The 19,599-nt window shown below is 34.6% G+C and overlaps 1 protein-coding gene across 3 annotated transcripts in view; it reads right to left on the bottom strand.

Moving 5' to 3' along the window:
• The window catches only part of crb (cell polarity complex component crumbs), a 249,974-nt gene that overhangs the window by 127,380 nt on the left and 102,995 nt on the right, over positions 1-19,599 (bottom strand). For all 3 annotated transcript variants that reach the window (XM_081764729.1, XM_081764731.1, XM_081764730.1), the window contains exon 3: positions 5,521-5,610. In XM_081764729.1, the coding sequence (XP_081620855.1) occupies positions 5,521-5,581 (61 nt within the window). In that variant the 5' untranslated portion in view covers positions 5,582-5,610. The remainder of the gene's footprint in view (positions 1-5,520; positions 5,611-19,599) is intronic.

The following is a 19,599-nucleotide window of genomic DNA, read 5'->3' as shown; positions in this document are numbered from 1 at the left end:
TGAGATTCCCCAAACTTCAGTGTTCATAGATGGATACGAAGGGGAAGAGATGAAGAGTTGTTCGCCCCGGACCCTTCCCAACGGCACAGACACCAATGATGCAAAAGCCAAGCGAGAAAATAAAAAGAATTTTCACCCACCCCCTTACCAAGAATCCATTTACCCCATCAAATTGCGAAGGAGATGGCTATGAACTGCTGCTTTATATGCTCCCGTAATTATCAAATGTAACCCCTTTAGACTTCTTTGTTTTCCTTCAATTTAACAACAAAAACTGGAAGGGAATTTAAAATTATGATAAACTTATGAGAGCATGTTTCCAGGTTTTTATTTATTTATAGAAACTGCTAGACCGATAAAACAAATACGTCGAACGTACGAAAGATTGTGTTGAAAAATAAAATACAATACAAAAATAATTTCTACGTTACGTGAACACTTTTCTGAAGCGGGGGAGGAAGGGCTAAAAACTTGTCAATCATTCCTAGGATAAACAGAAATATATTTTTCAATTTCAATAAATTTAAATGAAAATATTGTTAATCCATACGCATCTATAGTCTAAGGTTCCGGTTGTTAAATGTTTAATAATACTAAATTGTGTCTTCCAGTGAAGCATATTTTTAGATCACTATCTCTGTGGGGCTAGTTTGAACATCTCAAGAGACCAGAGGCGAAAGAAGCATAAGGGATTAAAATAAAAATAAAATAAAATAAAAATAATCGATGAAGGTGATACAACTGATGAACAGCAGAACATCAAAAAGAAAAAAGAGAGTATTATCCCCATGTCGCAATCTCTGTAACAGATTATTTAGTAACTAATGTTAGAAATTATTGAGTAATCAATTCCCCCGTTTAGAAAGAGCAACAACCCTAATCGATTTTTAAGGCTGACTCATTGCAGTCACGGAAGTCATAGGAACTCTTGTTACGCTTTGGTAAGTGACATCGCATGTCTCTGGTGCGCATTTCATGCTTTGTTTTTGCTCTTTCTTTAATTAAGATAAAACATTTTTAAGAACAATTTAATCTAATATATATATTTCCTCAAGGCATGTTACATATACTTTCAACCTGATACATGGAATAAGAAGACAAGATTAAACAAAACAAAACAAAAAAAAAAAACTATATTTGGAAGTAACCATTAAAGAATATTGTATACTGCTCTAAACCGGATATTTCATCTATGAAAATAACAAAGAGAGTGTAGTTATCAAACTAGCTACGAGATAACTTACAAAAGATGAAGAAAAAAGGTACAAGATTCTTGATAAAAAGTATTTTCGTTAAAGGAACAACGATGTCTGAACAATATGAAAGAAGAAATGTTCACTTAACATAAATCACCGTCTTGGCATTCTACTCGCGACAAGCTTTGCTCCGATAATGAAAAGATCATTAACGTCCTAACATCAGCTGTTAAAAATAAAACATTGAGCGTTAGAAGTCATTATGCTGTCACCGTATAATAAGGAAAATTTAAGAAAACTGAAAACAAAATCCGGATTCCTTCAAAACTGGATTGTACTTGAATTCAATCTTGAGAACTGAACACTACCAAACAAGTTATGACAGGAACCAAAGAACATAGCCGGGGCTGAAAAAGAAATGTGGCCCCTGCTGACTTTACCTAATACATTTCTGTGAAAGTACAGTAGGAAACTTAAGGAAATATATTTCATACTTTTGGTCATATTTTATTTTCTGATCATTATATCTCTATGATTCTTTTTAGATAACTAGTTGAGATTTTTATCAGAGTGGAGGCCCGGGGCTCTAGCCCTCCTAAGCCCCTCCCTTAATCCGGCCCCGAACATAGTAAAGCCCAAACGTCATATTTGGCAAGCAATGATCAATTTCTTGAACACATTTCACAGTACAAATAAGATACTAAGTAGTACTTTAATGTTGTTATAATTATCACGTACACTATTTAATATCGTTTAAACTTCATTCGAAAGACGTGATGGTGAAACGATTGCTAGTGGAGGGCACACGTAGGGCCTAATTCTAAATTCACATCAAGTAACTGATCCACTTCTATACAGCCTCGTTGGGAACTAATCCAATTACACACAGAAGACAATGTGCATCGAACGAGAAATCAAAATCGATGGTATCAATGGCTAATAAAATATAAAAATGTCGTCGTCATTTTTCAAATTCAATTCTATTGCATCAAAACATTAATACTACTCACTGACAGAACAAACCCAGCCAAAAGCTTATATTACCATTTCATTTTAAGCTATTTCACTGAGTATTTGCATAGAGGCCAATTAAATATTGACTTACGTGATTGCAACGCATCTTTTCTATTGCCTTTGGCGCGGGAGACTCGGGTTTGATTCCCGGCGGGAGCTCATGTGGTTCGGATTCCACGTTAATCAGTAGGTCCACGTCTCATATAGCCTCGCTGCTGAACGGGACGTTAAACTTAAAGTCAACTCAACGCATCTTTTCTATCAATTTACAACAAACAACGAGGCCGATGAAATATCGTTCTTCCGAACCTTTACGATCACAGTGTCTCGCAAAATTTTTCTCTTAGTTTACGACGTGTCTGCATTTGCGTGGAATTAATATACTTAGTTAGTCAAATCCCAAATGAAAGCTTGAGATTTTGTACAATTTTGCTTGCTCTGTGAAAAAAAAAGAACAAACAAACAGATAACATGTTTATTCAGAAATTTTATTCTAAAATTCGGATTCAAGACTTTTAAAATGATAAATTTAGTTTCAAGATCGCAAAATCTTACGATTGACATCATTACATAAATTCCGAAAAAATACATTTAACGTTGTTTGTCGGAAATTGATCGCAAAAGATGCGCTGCGATCACGCAAGTCAATATTTAATCGGCCCTGTAGTGTGTTCCTCACTGTTAGCAGAAATTGAATAATAATGCATATAGCACACTACGTAATGGTTCATATTCTTCGTTTACAGTTCATAAATGAATAAACGACCTTTCCAGCACAAGAAAAACTACGACTTATTATTGGCGACGTACGACATAGGTCAATAAAAAAAATGGTGAAAAAACTTCCTCCCCTTTGTCTATTCTTTCAATCCTACACCCAACTATTTATGAAATTTAGCGAGTAACCTAAATACAATAAAGAATATATAAAATATAGAAAGTGAGCCAGGTAGTGTGTACAAAATGCTATTATATAAACTAATAATTGTTTACAAACGTTTTATTATAGATCAAAATTTGAGTCCGGAACTATGACGTCATAATTGTTGGCCACCCAAATTTATAGATTATACGAAAAAAAAATCTTGAAACAGCATTTGTAGATACTACCTGGCTTACTTTCTACATTTTTGATATTCTTTATTGCCTTTGTTGCCACAAAAATTAAAAAAAAAAAAAAAAAAAACGTGGAAGTGAGCTTAGAAATGATAATCATGTGCATCACTTGTGATACACACGGCGTGTTCCGCCCACGCTTCGTGTATCATTTCTGATACACAACGAACGTTCTTCTTATCGCAACGTGTATACGATCTGATACACAGGCTGGTATATTTAACACATTTTACCTGTAGGCAGAACGCTGGAAGATCATATTACAGTAGTAATTCTGCCGTCAGTTGAAACCTTTCCTTTAAGTACGTATTCCCCCTACGCTTCGTGTATCATTTATGATACATACCAAATTGGTTCCGACAGTAAAATTTACAAAAGAAAAAAAAATTGCCGATCAATGTGTTGATTGACCTTAATACTAACAGTAATTGTGGCAACTAAATACTACTGCTCCTTTGATGTTATTCTTGCCTTTGTACATTTTCTTCAAAACAGATGCAGACGACTAAAATCGAGAAAAGTGAGTAGAAAGAACTCAGTGTTCTGGTTGTACAACATTGAGTCCGGGAGCGTGGATTTTCCTCGGAATTTTCCCCTTTTCTCACATATCATCATTCCACCAATTCTCTTTCATACTATTTATTCACTTTCATTAAGAAGAAGCAGGAGTAGGTACTGGTTTCAACTTAACACGAGCCATGAACACTTTTCGTTATATATTTCGGGATCCATACGTTAATATAACTATGCCGATTGAAGCTTCATGAGACCTATTGAAGCTGTAACTTATTATACAGGGTATCCCATATACAATGCAACCAGGAATTTGGGATAGTACAACTTTTGATCCTGAAGTGATACACAAATATTGGTTATACCAAAATGAAGGCTTGTTCATGCATATATTTTTAAACTAGGAAGCAACGATTGAAGTACACTAGGAACAACACAATGTTGCCAGATGTAACCGATTTTTGTCAGATGTAACACCAAAACGTGTTAATTGACTCATAACTCATACGCATGGATGTTCTGTCGTTAATTTTCAGTTTGTTTAGTTGGAGTAGCTTGGAAACTATGGAGTAGAAAAAAGAATTTTTCATTTCCACCGATAACTAATCGGATGAGACCTCTGTAAGGGGGAACTAGGGAAATCGTAGTTTTCATAAATTAACACTCTGAATTGGCAACCCTGCTGATGTTTTAGTGCATCAAAAGGTGTGTTAAGGATCTGTCTACATTATGCAATTCCTGAAAACAATGAAAAACAAACTTTGAAATTATTGTGATAAAATTTTTACTCGTTTGGTTAAATTAAGAAGTAGCAATATGTTTCGTTAATCAATCACTTTTTACTATTACAAAAGTGCTCTCTGATATCGGTTATTTTCGATCATTTTTGTATTTCTCCCCCTTCCTCCTCCCTCATGCTGCGTGGCTGAATTTGGATTTAAACGGCATCGGAAGATGTCACTCTTCATCTCAGCAACCTCCAAAACTATCGATTCGACACTAATATCGGTCATTTTCGATCATTTTTATATATCTCCCCCATCCCAAGTTGCGGGACTGAATTTGGATTTAAAAGGCATTGGAAGTGTCACTCTTCATCTCAGCGAAAACTATGGATTCGACACTAATATCGAACTGACACTAATATCATTTTCGATCATTTTTATGTATCTTCCCCTCCCCCACTTCTAAGCTGCACCGTCAAAGTGAAATGATAAAAAAATATCATCCCAGGTCCGAACCTCATCTATGTCGAAAATTTAATCGAGATCGGATGGGTGGTATTCGAAAAGCTTCATAGCCCTGAGATACATAATGAAAAGTGTTTATAGACCATGTAAGAAAGCTCTTAATCCAGGGATGCAAATAACCACTCGCCCGAGGCCAGTGGTTCATTGGTGCGGGCGAGTATTTAAATATCATGGCGAAGGTAAGTAAATGATTTCTATTGTGGGATGTGAGCTAGTAGCTTTTCTCTTGGGCGAGTAAAATTTTGTTGCTTATTTGCATTCTTGTCTTAATCTACACTAGCTTTATTTACTCCTGCTCCTTTGTCTCCTTTAGCACAAAAGGAATGACCACGGGGCGTTAAATTAAGGATTCCGTTTCGTTTTCTTACAATTTGTATTAATACACGGAGACATACTGGACTAAACAATATACCAAACTACGACACACTTGCCTTGGAGATCCCTCAGAATAGTTAGCATCTTCTGGCACATAGTTTTCCGTGAATTCTTCATTATGAGCTATCACTTTTTGAGACCAGACACTGAAATAAACAGAATTAAGAAAATGCGAATTAGTAAATATTATACTTCAAAACAATATTCATTAACGCTATTCAAAACTAAATTGCAACTTACTCAACTATTCTGAAGCCAAACTCAATAATACATAATTACAAGTACTCGCTACTAACAGTGCCGTGGCGTGGAAAATCAGCGCTGGGAGCGATAGTACACGACGGCGCCGCCGTACATGTGAGTGAGGTCGACAGACTAGCCGCGAAGCGCCACCATGGTTGTGTAAGGAAATTTTCACAAATAAACCCTGCTTTTCCTTGATTTTGAGCACTTTTTTATTACTTTTTTTCTTTCCATTTTATATATGTGCACATGCATTTTCCTAACATGAGTAACATTATAGGGCCACTTCCTGAACTATAAATCTGACCCTGATCAAATTAAATATTAGATTGAAATATATTACTGTTGATCTAAAATATTGCAAGTATTTTTTCGTCTCTCTTTACTTCTTTTTTCCGAATTTTGCGCCCCTTACTTCGGCGCCCCACTTGCCCCCTTCACGGCACACCACTGGTTACTAATTTACCTACCAAAACGCCAACAAAATATTTTGCAGATTTTTTAGTTACAACTGTTCTGTTTTTCAAGTTGATGGTGTTGAGCACTTTACGCCCTTTTTTTATAAGCCCATTCATTTATGGGGGAATTATTTATTTTTGTTTTCTTCTTCAAGTCCAGTTAAACGTTTCTTCCCTTTTTTTAAAAAAAAAAACGAATTTGTCTTATTTATTTACAAATACACTAAATTTGATTATTAAATATTAAAATTTTACATTTAGCAAACTAATTTTCACCAAGTTCACTGAACATGTAAATAGATTAAAAGAAGCAATCAATAATATCAAACCATTAAAATTCCAGTTCATTAAAAAAAACATAAAATAATTCTCCATATAAATCAATGAACACAAAGCAAAGATGGCCAAAGTAATCAACGCTGTTAAATAAATCACTAATTGAACGTTTTAAAACATGAGAGCTGAACATTATTGAAGTTAGAGAACCAGTATATGAAGAATTTCAAAATGTGATATTGAAGAAAGATGGAGAAAATTAAAATGGACAGAGAGTAACAAAGGAAGATACTTTAAAATAGATAGGAGAGAAGAGGACGCTTTTAGCCAGCATCATTCGTAACAAGGCCAAAAGCCAATTGGATTGGACACATCTTACGAAGAAATTGTCTTCTTCATACCGCTATAGAAGAACAGATAGAAGGAAAACGAGGAACAGAAAGAAGAAGAACACATCTGATCGATGATTTGAAAAACAGAAGAAAATATTTCTTGAGTTAAAAGAGGAAGCTGAAGACCAAGAAACGTGGAAGAAACATTTCCAGGCCCAAACATGACCTAGGTAAAGAAAGAAAAAGCTCATTAGTTCCAGAACTTGCCAACAGGCAGAATATTTAATAATACAGACAGCACGCTGTACCGGAACCTTTTCTTGATGTTTTTAAATGATTTTCTTAGTCATTTATTTCTTAAATGTTTCAATTTTTAATATCGGAAATGAAATGAGAAATTAGAGTATGAAGAAAACATGTTAAAGCATGGAAACTTCTGATTTTATTATTATTATTATTATTATTATTATTATTATTATTATTATTATTATTATTATTATTATTATTATTATTATTATTATTATTATTATTATTATTATTATATTGATTGGTCTCCTCTACTTTTCCTCCCACAGTCAAGACTTGTGACCTATGACTCACTTGTTTCCTTTTAACAATAATAGCTGACATACAAAATGCGAAGTGTTAGAACTAAAAAACATTTATAAATATGCATTATACTAAAGGTTATGAGTCACAAGTTAGCATGTACTATTACATATACAAATCTAATATTGCTGAGATGCTATGCCTTCAGCTTCTTGAATTCAGCTTCAGCTCTTTGGCATACTTCAAAGTGGCATTGAACATCATTAAAAAAAAAAAAAAAGTACATACAAAACTGAGTCACTAGATACTTCTTAAAACTAATTCCGGTTACTTTATGTATTCACTTTCAGTAAGAAAGTAAATATGTTGGGAAAAATGGCTTGTATTATTAAATTACTGCATAAATAAACCACGGTCAAACAAGTATTTTAAGAATTTAGGGCTACTTAGTGTAACCTACCTACACACACACACAGCATATGCAAGCTTTTCAGGTGAGAATGAGTAAAAGAAATGATTAAATTCGCTTGTCTTATTTGCCTATTCTGTCCAAAAGCCCACTTAATCCAACGTCACAATTACCTTAAGGAATATTACGTATACAATAACAGAATAATTAGACCTTCATTACATAGACATAAGACAGTCAATGAGAAAGATAAATTTACTCGCGAGAAACGCTTTCAACACGATTTTTCTCTTTTAAAAAAGAAATTTCCAATAGTATTTGGTAGGAATTTTGTAGTAAACATTGTTTAAAAAGCTTTCAGTCAACTACCTTAATATACAAGGTACTTATAAAAGAAGAGCAGGGACTTTGTACGTGAAGAGCAGTTGTCCAAGTTTGAGATTCATTAATTCGGAAAGGCAACTGTCCAAGTTTAAGATACTTCAATAGAAAGCGTAACACTGTCCAAGTTTTAATGTGTTAATTACTGTTCTTCAATGTATACAATCTTGGTGACACCGAAATTAAATTTCTGCCATACCAAACGAATCCGGTGAACGGAGCTGAAGGGGGTTATCACCATCATTTGTACTACTGTAGTTACAATGTCTTTTCAGTTTTCTTGCTAAATTGTCAATTTGAAAACTGGTCATATATTTTTTAAAATAGCAATTACTAAAATAAATAAATAAATAAGACCAAACTCTAACAGACACAAGTGAGAGACGTCTTGATTTTTTTAAAAAATCGGCAAGGGGTATCATAAAGGGGAGATTTTTTCGATTATTTTTTCTCAATATCTCGCACCGTTTGCAAGATTTGAGCCTACTTCCGGTTGGAGTTTCTAATTCATGTATGACCAGTGTTTTCTTTCTTCTTGCATGCAGTATGTAATAAGCAAATACATTACATATACGTACAATTAATTATAATGTCAGTTATATATGGTGTTCATTGGGCAAAACATTCAAAAAATAAAGATTTATCTTAAAACTCGAGAAATTGTTATCCTTCCTTTTTCACTATTATTTGGCCATGGAACAAACGCCTGAGACATATACAACCCCAAAATACAACATTGTGGTGTTGGAATGTATAACGCATAGGATATGATGCTTTTTTTTTAATTTCAACGCTTCCAGCGTACCCTTAAAGAAATGTAATAAAGAAATAATGGCTTTTTTAGTATTCAATTAGAACTGGACAATCTACGCAAAATTTCCAATCGATCAGTGAAAACGTCATTTTTCTAGAGGCTGTACTTTCCGAGATCTCATTGTCGAAAGGATTGACCACAAACATATAAACATAGTTTAAAAGAACTCAGAAGATGGAAGCACAAATCACATGCATTGATTTTAGAGAAGGCTTATTAAAATACAAAGGCATTAAACAATAATTTTATATCATAAACTTTATGAAAAAGAAATAGTTAACTAATTTAGACTATTTAAAGTACAAATACTTAAAATGTTTGTCTCTGTTGAGCGTGAAATCACACATAACTGTACATGAAAGATTTGAAAGCTAAAGTTATAGGTTGGAGCTCAGGCGCTTTTAATTGCTGTTGTAGCATTTTAATAGATAGATAAAATTCGAACTACCGCAATGCGTTTAAATTTCAAGGCCACCTCGAATCGAACTCGGGCCTCCGTGCGCCAAAGGTGCCGCGAACTACTAAACCGACGAGGAGGGCTATTTAAACATTAGAAACTTTTAGGCCTGTTAACATGGTCTTTTTTTTTTTTTTTTTTTTTGCCAATGTGTCATGAATTAAGTTGAACAATAGTTTTTTTTTTCGTAAAATAACGAAAATTAAGGTTTATGTATAGTTTTTATCCCCATATTCATATCTACAGTTACAACACAGAACGAAAATAAAAGAAAATTAGTACTAGAATTGATAATATAACTACAGCCGCGACTAGCCGCAATAGTTAAGTCGTAATGAAACTACATAGAATATACAAAGTTTATGAATAAATCCTGAGATTACAGGAATTTTCTCTACTACTTAAAAGTACACTTTAACTCATTAATATTCAAGGACGATAGCAATTTGTTTACGCAGATAATAAAAGAAAGAAAACTTTCAGTCGTGGAATGCTTCAAATCTTCCTCTTTTACGCTGTCGTTGTAACCAACCTAAAGATGAAAAGCGCATATTTTTGTTGCGTTCCAGTCAATTTAATATATTAATGCATAATGTTTTTAATGAAATTTTTCCACATACAAACGATCAACTATTCAATAAACCTGATTACCTCTACACTTGCAATAGGTTTTCTTAGACGAGATGCTTTCCAAAGATTTCGTTCACTGAAAGTCATTACAATAATAATAACACTGTTGGTAAGGGTAGAAATTGATGGACGGTTGATATGAAGTTAGCGTCCTGTTCAGCACCGAGGGTATATAAGACGTGAGATCCGAACCACACATGCTCCTACCGGGAATCGAGCCTCGGAATCCCGCACCGAAGGCGTATACGATAACCATATAGCCACGGGGGAATTCACAGGGTAGACATGATAATAACATGTGTAATATTAAGTGAGGAGTGCGGGGAATTGTAGCTAATGGATATGTAACCCATAGTTAAAGTGACAGAAGGTATTTCGAAGATGACAAAATACATGTTTCTATACGAGCATGGCACAACGTATGTTCTAGAGGCAAGAAAATTACAACCGTATGAAATAAATCTATACCATAATGGAAAAAGTCAATTTTGGGCCATTTTCTGATTTTTCGCTCCGGTCTTAGTCACACTGAGATCAACTGTATATGCTGGAAAAAGTTCAACATACACAGATCTACAAAAAATTTCCGAAGCATTTCTCCGATCAGGTTCAACGTGGGTTACTAGTATTTTTGCAGTACTACTTTCACCCCTGTTTATTCCAAGTTCCCCTGGGTTCTTATGCAAAAACATACGCGTGTAGTGACAACTTAATCTTAAATCCTGATCTTACCATTCTTTCAGTTGTCACTGGTTGCATGAAACAACTTGCATAAATTAAGGATGATCATAACCATATCACAAGTATTCAGCCACCACTTGTTGCGAATCGAGAAACTCTCATTTACTATCTCCGCCAATCTCTTCCTTTTAACGTGAGGACGAGCACGATGATTTTTGATAAAGTGCTTATGGGTGCCTGTTTTAACGCCGACCTATATGAGACTGTAGAATAGCATCGTGTCCACGAGTTTTTCTTTCCTCCCGCATTATCATGCTACCAATTCTTATATAGTTATCCACTTTTATTATCACCAGTTTTCTTTATCCTATAGGGCACAACCACGGGATATCAAACTAAAGATTTCATTACACTTTTTCGCATTATCTCCCTCTTTCACTACTATTTATCTTACTATCCCTCAAATCCCTAAACAGGTAATTCCTTCTTAAACAATACTTTTTACAGTTTGTTTTCCTCTTTTTATAAGTATATCCTATTATTAATCTCTTCCGATCTTTACAACTTCTTCATTAGTTTTGCGTTACATCCACTAATTTTCTTTGTTATTCTTCACAACTATATTTCGAATAGTTCCAGGCTTTTATTTATTGCTGGATTCTTCAAAATTCATTTCTCTTCACTAGTAGCCAATACATAAGTTCATCTGAATATAGGGTCTACATAAAAGGTGAAAACACGATTTTTTCACCATGCCTTTATTTTAGAAGACACTCCTTTTTCATTATGGAAATCAAATCTTTTGCTTTCAAATATATATACATTATGAACATTAGTCATACTTGGTTAAAGCGATATTTTAAAATTTTAGATTTAAAAAAAAAAAAATATGAATACTGTTCATATTTATATGAATACTCAGAATATGTGAATACCTTTCATTAACCTTCACTACAAACAGTCACAACAATAATTCTTTGAAAGAATCCAAGTTACATAACGTGGAAAGTTAATTCTCTAAGTTATTCAATGTACTTTAATCTAATATACCTGGTTTTGGCCTTGAATGTTTCGGTATGATGAGCACCGAGAATGTAAGTCGAACAATTGACTGTCGTTAACTGTGCAGGAAGAACCCTTTCAATTCGAAATCATCGCTCAACATGTGGCAGCTATTGCCTCTCCCAGATACTAACCCACTTCCATTGTTCCACTTGCATGAAGGGGACTGTTACAGGAAGTCAGTTCACTGTCCGTGTCCGTCCAAGACCATACAGCACACTACATTGATGCAGACTTTGCTATTCCTCTATGATTTGAATGACATCCATAGTTTCATCTGAGACCAAAATTTTAAGAATAAAACAATGTATATCTTCCCAATTATGTTCATTGGTCAAAAATGAAGCTTGCAACATTGTGATTACAAATTGAATGTTTTCACTGTTAATTCATTTAGTTAAAAGTACTTGACTTACTAATTAACTGTAATTTATTATCCTGTATACTGGAATGAAAATATTTCAACACTGTACCACTGATTGATATGAGAAAATACAAGGCATACATCTTCTACCTACATCTTATCATTGAAAGTGAAATTCATTTAAATAAAAAGAACCGGAAAATATAAAACATTGATCCCCATTTCCAGCATTCTGGGGTAGTCAGGATCACCAATAAACCCATATTAATAACACAATGAATAAAAGTGAAACAAATATTCAGTTTCTTTTTAACTATTATCATTCACCATCATACACTGCACAAAGTTGAGGACAAAATGAAGTCCTATGTTTCATTGTTATGTTATTAAAAATATATTAATTTGCAAACCTACGTAAAGAATACTGAATTTTTAACCGTATTATAATTGTGATTCAATTACCCCAAACAGTGACTTTTAGAAAACTGGAAATCTCGTGCATAAATAAAGAAACAAGAACAATGACATAACACTTAACAGAAAGTAAGTAAAGCATAGTTCTGAAATCTACCACTGAAAATGCGAAACAAAATGGGTGCTGTAGATAAATTAAGAAGAAATCTTAAATTTGTAGTACACGGCTGAAAACACAACTGTCTTTAATAAATTCCCTAAAATATCGTCGTTAGCTAAAGTTTTTAATGCTATTCTGAGAACAGCAAGTGTCAGAAATGAATTTGTGCATGTAATTTCTGAGAAACTTGGGTAATCCCCTTTACCCACTGATCTCCATTACCCCAATATCCCTTACCATATTTTCAAATTTAAAAACGGGGGAATTTTCAACAAATGACTTTATGGTGTACTTTCTTATCATATAATCTGTACATACCCACATTAAATAATAAAAAGTATTTTTTGGCCCACCTACCTTTATCCAAATAGCCTACATATTGACATTCTACTCGTATGAGTGATTAAAATGAAATTTATGTGGGGATGTTATAAACACCCCGAGAGATGACAAATGTTATAAAGTAGAGCTTGATGCTTAAATTTTCACAAATCAAAATTTAGTTGGTTTATTTTATGTCTATCGTAAATATCTCACTTTCAAACTAAATTGTAATATAAATATATGAAAATAGTGGCCCTGTCGGTACGAGAATATCAGTCGGTAACGATCTAGCAAATGTAATGTAAACTTCTTTCTCAATAATTGTATCATATGAAATTCAAGGCGTGCGCAAAGAGGGTTAGAGTGTTTCCATAGAAAGCTAACACAGAGCTAATACTATGCCCAACGCAATGCCCTAACCCGTGATAGATTTTAACTAATCCACTCTCTTTCCATCCTAACCCACCATCTCTACTGGCTGCACAACAAGGCAGGGCTCCGAGTAACTACTGAGTACTGAGTACGCTTCCAACAAACGCTTTCACAACATATCCCGACCTTGAAACAGAAAGAGCGAATCCTGAAATCGGGGTGTTGGGAAATCAAGCTGAAAGTTTTGCAAGTACAATAAGAAAGCAAGGGCGAATCTTTGTTTATCTTGAAACTATGGGAAAACTAAGGGCGAACCAGGGCAAAATGCGGTACATACTGTATGTATTATCCAGACTTGTCTGATGAAAGGAAAAAACAAAAAATCGATTTTTTCCACTTCGCCTTTTCTATTCCAAGGTCCTTATATGTTTTTGCATCGAAATAAAATTTTCATAATTAAAAGGAAAATCTCGCGATTCACCAATGGACCAGGACCCACACTTTGAAAAACACTGGCCTAGGTTATATAGGGTCTAAGTACTCTTGGAGAGTTTGTAGTAAAGGTGACGGGGTTAGGAACTATTATTACGTTTAATCTTTTTTGTGCACCTGTACTGTACATTCTTTTGATACATATTAAATGAGAATAACATAAATTTCTGGAATATTGGAGCAAAGAAAAGTTTTACCTTCTGCTTTGTATTCATTGACTTTTCTAAAGTCTTCTGGTGGCTGATGGTCTGTAGGTTTGTCCACGAGACGAGACAGAATATTTGTAACGAGATACGAGACAAAATACCATTTTCAACATAAGACAGCCTCAACTTTTCTCCTAAAATAATAGCCTAACCGTAGACTAATTTGTACAGCGGGGGACACTTCTAAATGGTACAGCCATATGGAGATTTACGGCTAAGGTGTACCATTTAGAAGTGTCCCCCGCTGTACAAGTGCGTATCGAAGATTTGGTGAAGGAAGAAATCCTGTTGGATCCGTACCTCTCGGTTTCTCTATCTTTGAAAAAGTTAGTTTGAAGTAATTCCGAGTGGGAAATAGTTTAGTGCGTAGCAGTGTCTTCGTTAATATTCCCATGTGTACAACATTTGAGTTTGGAAACACGATTGAATATCTGGTTAAATTGTTTTTATTATGTCTCACTATATCCTACCGTGTAGTTAAAAGTCCTTCTTGCAATGATTTGGTAATACTGATGTAAGTACCCTGTTTATGTTAATATGTTCAGCCTGCATGATGGGTGAGCATTACGTATTGTCAGTGAAGGATAATTATAGTTGTAGTGGATGTTCCTTATAAATGGAACATTTTTCATAGCGGGTTGGTGATGTTTTCTTCTTCTTCCGCAATGTTCTTCTTCTTCCGAATGTTCATGCTTCTGTGACAGTAACTTCGTGGGATACAAGATGCTGGAAGAGATCTTATTTTAGTAGTTTCTGTTATTATTATTTTCAGTAAAACAATACCTTTCGTAAAAATTTCCACATTGTCTCCATTTGAGTGGTTCAAAACTCTGAGCACTACAGAGTGCACGCTCTCTATTTCGTGAGAGAATATTTCAAATATACTTTGAATAATATGTCGAATAAAATAATTCAAATCAATCTTAAAAGGCTCACCCCCATTAAAAAATAGTGAATAGGTTAAAGACAGTGAAAAATACAGAAAGTGAACCAGATATCTACAAAACTCTTATTATGTGTACTAATTATTGTTTTCAAGACCCTTCGTATAATGTATAAATTTGGGTGCCCAATAGTTGACCAGGGTTAAAAGCAGGGTTTGCCCAAATGGGCCCAGCCCGAAAAAACCCACTAGGTTTTTTCGGGTTGGACCCACCTGAAAAAACCCGCCTTAAAACCCACCTGGGTTTTTGAGCTTTTTGTTAATATATTATTGCTACAACTAAGTTGATCACATTGAAAGTGATTTTTATCAAATTTTGGACTTTCCTCGGGCGAATTAAATGCTTTCACGTTATGGTATACAACAACATTCTACATAAGACCTTTATAAAGTTTTGAATGCACTGAATAAATGAAAAAACTTACCTTAGCTTGAGATAATTATATAACAAATTAATGTATTGATTATGCTTATAGCCTATTTGAAAAAAAAATGCAATTTTATATTTTAGAAAATACTTTCCGTAAATAGTGTGCTCGCCGACTCGGCTATACCGAGGAACGTTATCCCTCATAGGGGACACCGGGGCACATTGTCACAATTTTCACGTTTTATTTTCTTGTGATGCTCGTCTAAGGCCGAAAATTATAATTTTTAGTATACACATACTTTATTATCTTGTGCATAACATATATTTCTCTGTCCAATGTAACTCGCTCTGAACTGGACTTATGTACTATGTTTTATGATCAATACAGTTGTGACAATGTACCCCATATGCGGGGTAAGTTGTCACAATATATGGGGCAAATTGTCACATGTTATTCTTGTAGCACTTTCCAGAAATTGGTAGATATTATTGATGCAACTATTACTAATGCAAAAAGACTGTACATGTTACCAGCATTAAATACTTAGTGTCTGAAAGACAATCAAAAAATCATTAAATGAAAGGGAAAACTATATTAGTTAAATAGGTAAAAAAAAAAAAAAAAAAATAGGGAGACCTTGTGATTGTTGAATCAATATTGGACCACTCTTAAAACTGTCATATATGCCTTGGGTTCCATAGCTTATATTTTCTCAACCTAAAAGATTTATTATTACATCAAGCTTTGTAGGAAAACCAAAACGGCCATGAAAACAGAACTAACTCATAGCTAAGGAATCAAAACTACAAACTGAAAGGTCATAACAAAATGACGAAATTATCAAATAATAGCCTACTTCTCCAATAGGCCAACACAAAATTAACCAATTGCATTTAAGTTGTTTCTGATTATAGTTTATGAATTGCAAAGAATTCCTCTGACAGGACTACTGTATAGCTAGAAGAGGAGTAAATATTATTACGAAGTTTAGTTGCGTTTTATTAGAACGCACCGCAAACTAATTTGAAAATGTTTATCCTTTTGCTTCTACAAAGTACCATACCTGGAGATCATCGTCAGAGTCACAGTTAATACACATGCAAAACAAGTTCTGCTTCCCTCAGGTTTCGTAGGTCGATTCCGTACATCGAATGCACTGAATCCACTTCTCGCTACATGTACTCGTACTGTATGGATCGCCATAAACTAAACACAATGTATCGTCGTTCTCTGAGGAAGAATCGCAATCTTCTTTGGACCTTCGTTGAAATTGTTTATAGGTGCAAAACTATTTCCTTGGGGAATTCTTATAGCAAGATCATCACCATGTCTTTTCAGAAATACCGGATACCAGTCTGGGCCAGCAATGGCCTTTTCATTCCACGACTATGGGCATTTCAATCCTAGCGCTTTTGCATAGTTGTAAGCCAAATCGCGAACTTCTTTTGTAGTGAGCCCAAATTATATGTGCGAAGCTTGTTTTGGTATGATACTAGTAATTCTTCCTAGTATTACGAAGAGTAACCTAATGTAAATGAGCATTGGCCGAACTGTAGTTCGCCATCTGTAACACGTGCACAGAATCTTGCCAATGTTCTGTAGTGGACATGAAGTTCTTTAGCAGCTTTAGGCCTACGTATTGATATGGGGTTATTTCTTTTCATAGCTCTTGCTACAACCAGTAGATCTTCCATTGGTGGTGCTTTCCTCTCTGTCTTTCTTTTGTATATTCTCACTGTCTGCGAAACAGAGTGGGACACACTGTCACAGTGACAACATGCCCCGTCTTATTTGTGGCAACTTGCCCCACGCGTCGCCATTACTCTTTTTACAAAATATCTATACCAAACGACAAGATTAGGCGCATTCAAAGTAGCACATATGAAGCTCTATTTGTAACCTACATAACACACACAAAAATATTTGCTTCTACTGCTTTCACGAACACACAAAACAGCAATTTCAGGACTCGGAAAATTTACTTGGAAAACACACACAGTTCAACTGACGCAGCACCGTTGTTCCCGCGCATCTCCAAATGAGTAGAGTTAGTAGTAACATCTAGTAAGTAAACAAGAAAGCAGCACCGGCGCGCTAATATTTTCGCTTTTTTCAGAATTGCTACTGTGACAATGTACCCCGGTCTCCCCTACGTTTGACGAGTTTAAAGCCATATGTGCCGGTACTACCAGTAAATATGTAGTGCATTAGTAAAACTATTAATATTATTTCTTACCTTTGATGGTAGCACAAGTATTCTTCAGTAAAATTTAGCTTTCCAACAATAACAGTTTAGTTCAGTTATTTGTTGGTATTCTTCAAATAAGCATTCTTTAGAATCAACACCAACAATAGCGTAAACATGTTTGTCCAATTTAAGAAGCTTAATGCTCAGAGTTCCGAAAACTACGTAACACTTACTACTTCAAGTGCTGAATTCAAACTTCAGTACTAGTGGAAGTTTCGATGTACAGTAAAGAAAGCTGCATTTTTGAGGGGGAAAAAAGTTGCGAAAGAAATGCTCGGGAAATTCCCGCGATTGAACGCACAAAGCATCGGAACTGAATACTTCAACAATAAAACTATTTCTTTTACGCTGGAAGATATTTAATTTCATTTAAGACATTTTGAAACATTTACTTTATAAAATATGAATTATATCTTTGTTAATTGTCAAAATTAATTTTCTGGAAAGAAACGTCTTGCAACAAATGCTCGGGAATTTCACCTAATTGAACGAACAAAATATCGAAAGTGACTTTCAAATAAAACCATTTATTTTACGGTTAAATTAATATATTTGGTGTTCATATTTGGCAAACGTCACTGAGGCTTCTGGGATGATTCGATCTACATTTGTTCGTTCGTCTGCCTGTACCACATATACTACAGGGCACCACCTTCGATGTTTTAAGTTTAAATTTTCAGGGTACAAGCACGAGACATTAAATTTCCAGTATAGATTTTGGCGGCATACCAGCGTACAATTTCAAAATGGTGGCTTTAAAACAAAATAGCGGGTATCCACGCTACAAAGTGCAATTTTCGGTCTATTAAATTGAAATTTTTAGAATATAAGCATGAGACACACTAAATTAGCTGTATATATTTTGGCGGCGATCTAACGTAAAATTTCAAAATGGCGGCCATTTTTTCAAAACAGCAGCAAATAGAAAGTTGTTGTAAGTTGTGACAATGATAATCTTGAAATATAAATCACATTTTAACACTTTTACCCCAAAGACATTAAAATATTTCGAAAAAACCCAATTAAACCCGAAAAAAACGATTAAACCCGAAAAAACCCACATGGGCCCGGGTGGGTTGGGCTTTTAAAAGAAAACGGGTTTTTTCAAACCCTGGTTAAAAGTGGATCTGAGAAGGTAGGGAGATGCATGAGGTCACGCCGTTCCCCGTGCTTACCTTTGCCCATTGTATTTTTTTTTTTTTTTTTTTTTTGAATCAATAGATAATTTTTGGAAAGGAGAGAACGGCGTCTTCCGCGTTTCCCCTCACTTTTACCCCCTGGTTATGATGTCATAACCGGCGCACCCAAATATCTGATCTATAAACAAAAGATTTGGAAACGGTTATTAGTTTCTTTATTTATTAACATTTTGTAGATACTGTATTATCTGGTTACTTCCCATATTTTTAATAATTTGAGTTATTCACTAAATTTGAAAAAAAGTGGGGGTGAGTTTAGTGAAGAGGACCCTTAGGGAGGGGGAAGGGAGGGTGCAGGGAGGGGGGAATACTACATTTTTATAGGCCTATATATACAGTATAATATATAGCATTACTTTATTCTGATTTGATGCAAAACTCCGCATTTCAAACGCACATTAATCATTTAGGAGGCGATCCACCTCCTCTAAGCGACCCTTCTGAATCCGCTACTGATTTTAAGAATTATCCAATATCTTTAAAATTGAAGTATACTTTAGCATACCATGATAAACCGTAGGATTGGATTAGATAATTCCAATTTAACGTGCCCTTTAGCAGCAACTATTGAAAAAATAAATAAATTATTGTACGTTGTATCCTAAACTCACTTAATACTCGTATGTACTATTGAATGCTTTACATTCATTTTGATGTATTGTACAGAAGTTCCAACGGTGTTTGATAAAAGTTTTGAACAAAAGCTTACTGTTTAAAGTGAGCGTAAATATTTGACTGCAACTAATAGAT

This window comes from Thermobia domestica, chromosome 7, assembly GCF_964235325.1.
Source record: "Thermobia domestica chromosome 7, izTheDome1.hap1.1, whole genome shotgun sequence".
NCBI classification, from domain to species: Eukaryota; Metazoa; Arthropoda; class Insecta; order Zygentoma; family Lepismatidae; genus Thermobia; species Thermobia domestica.
This window is presented reverse-complemented; position numbering and strand designations above follow the sequence as displayed.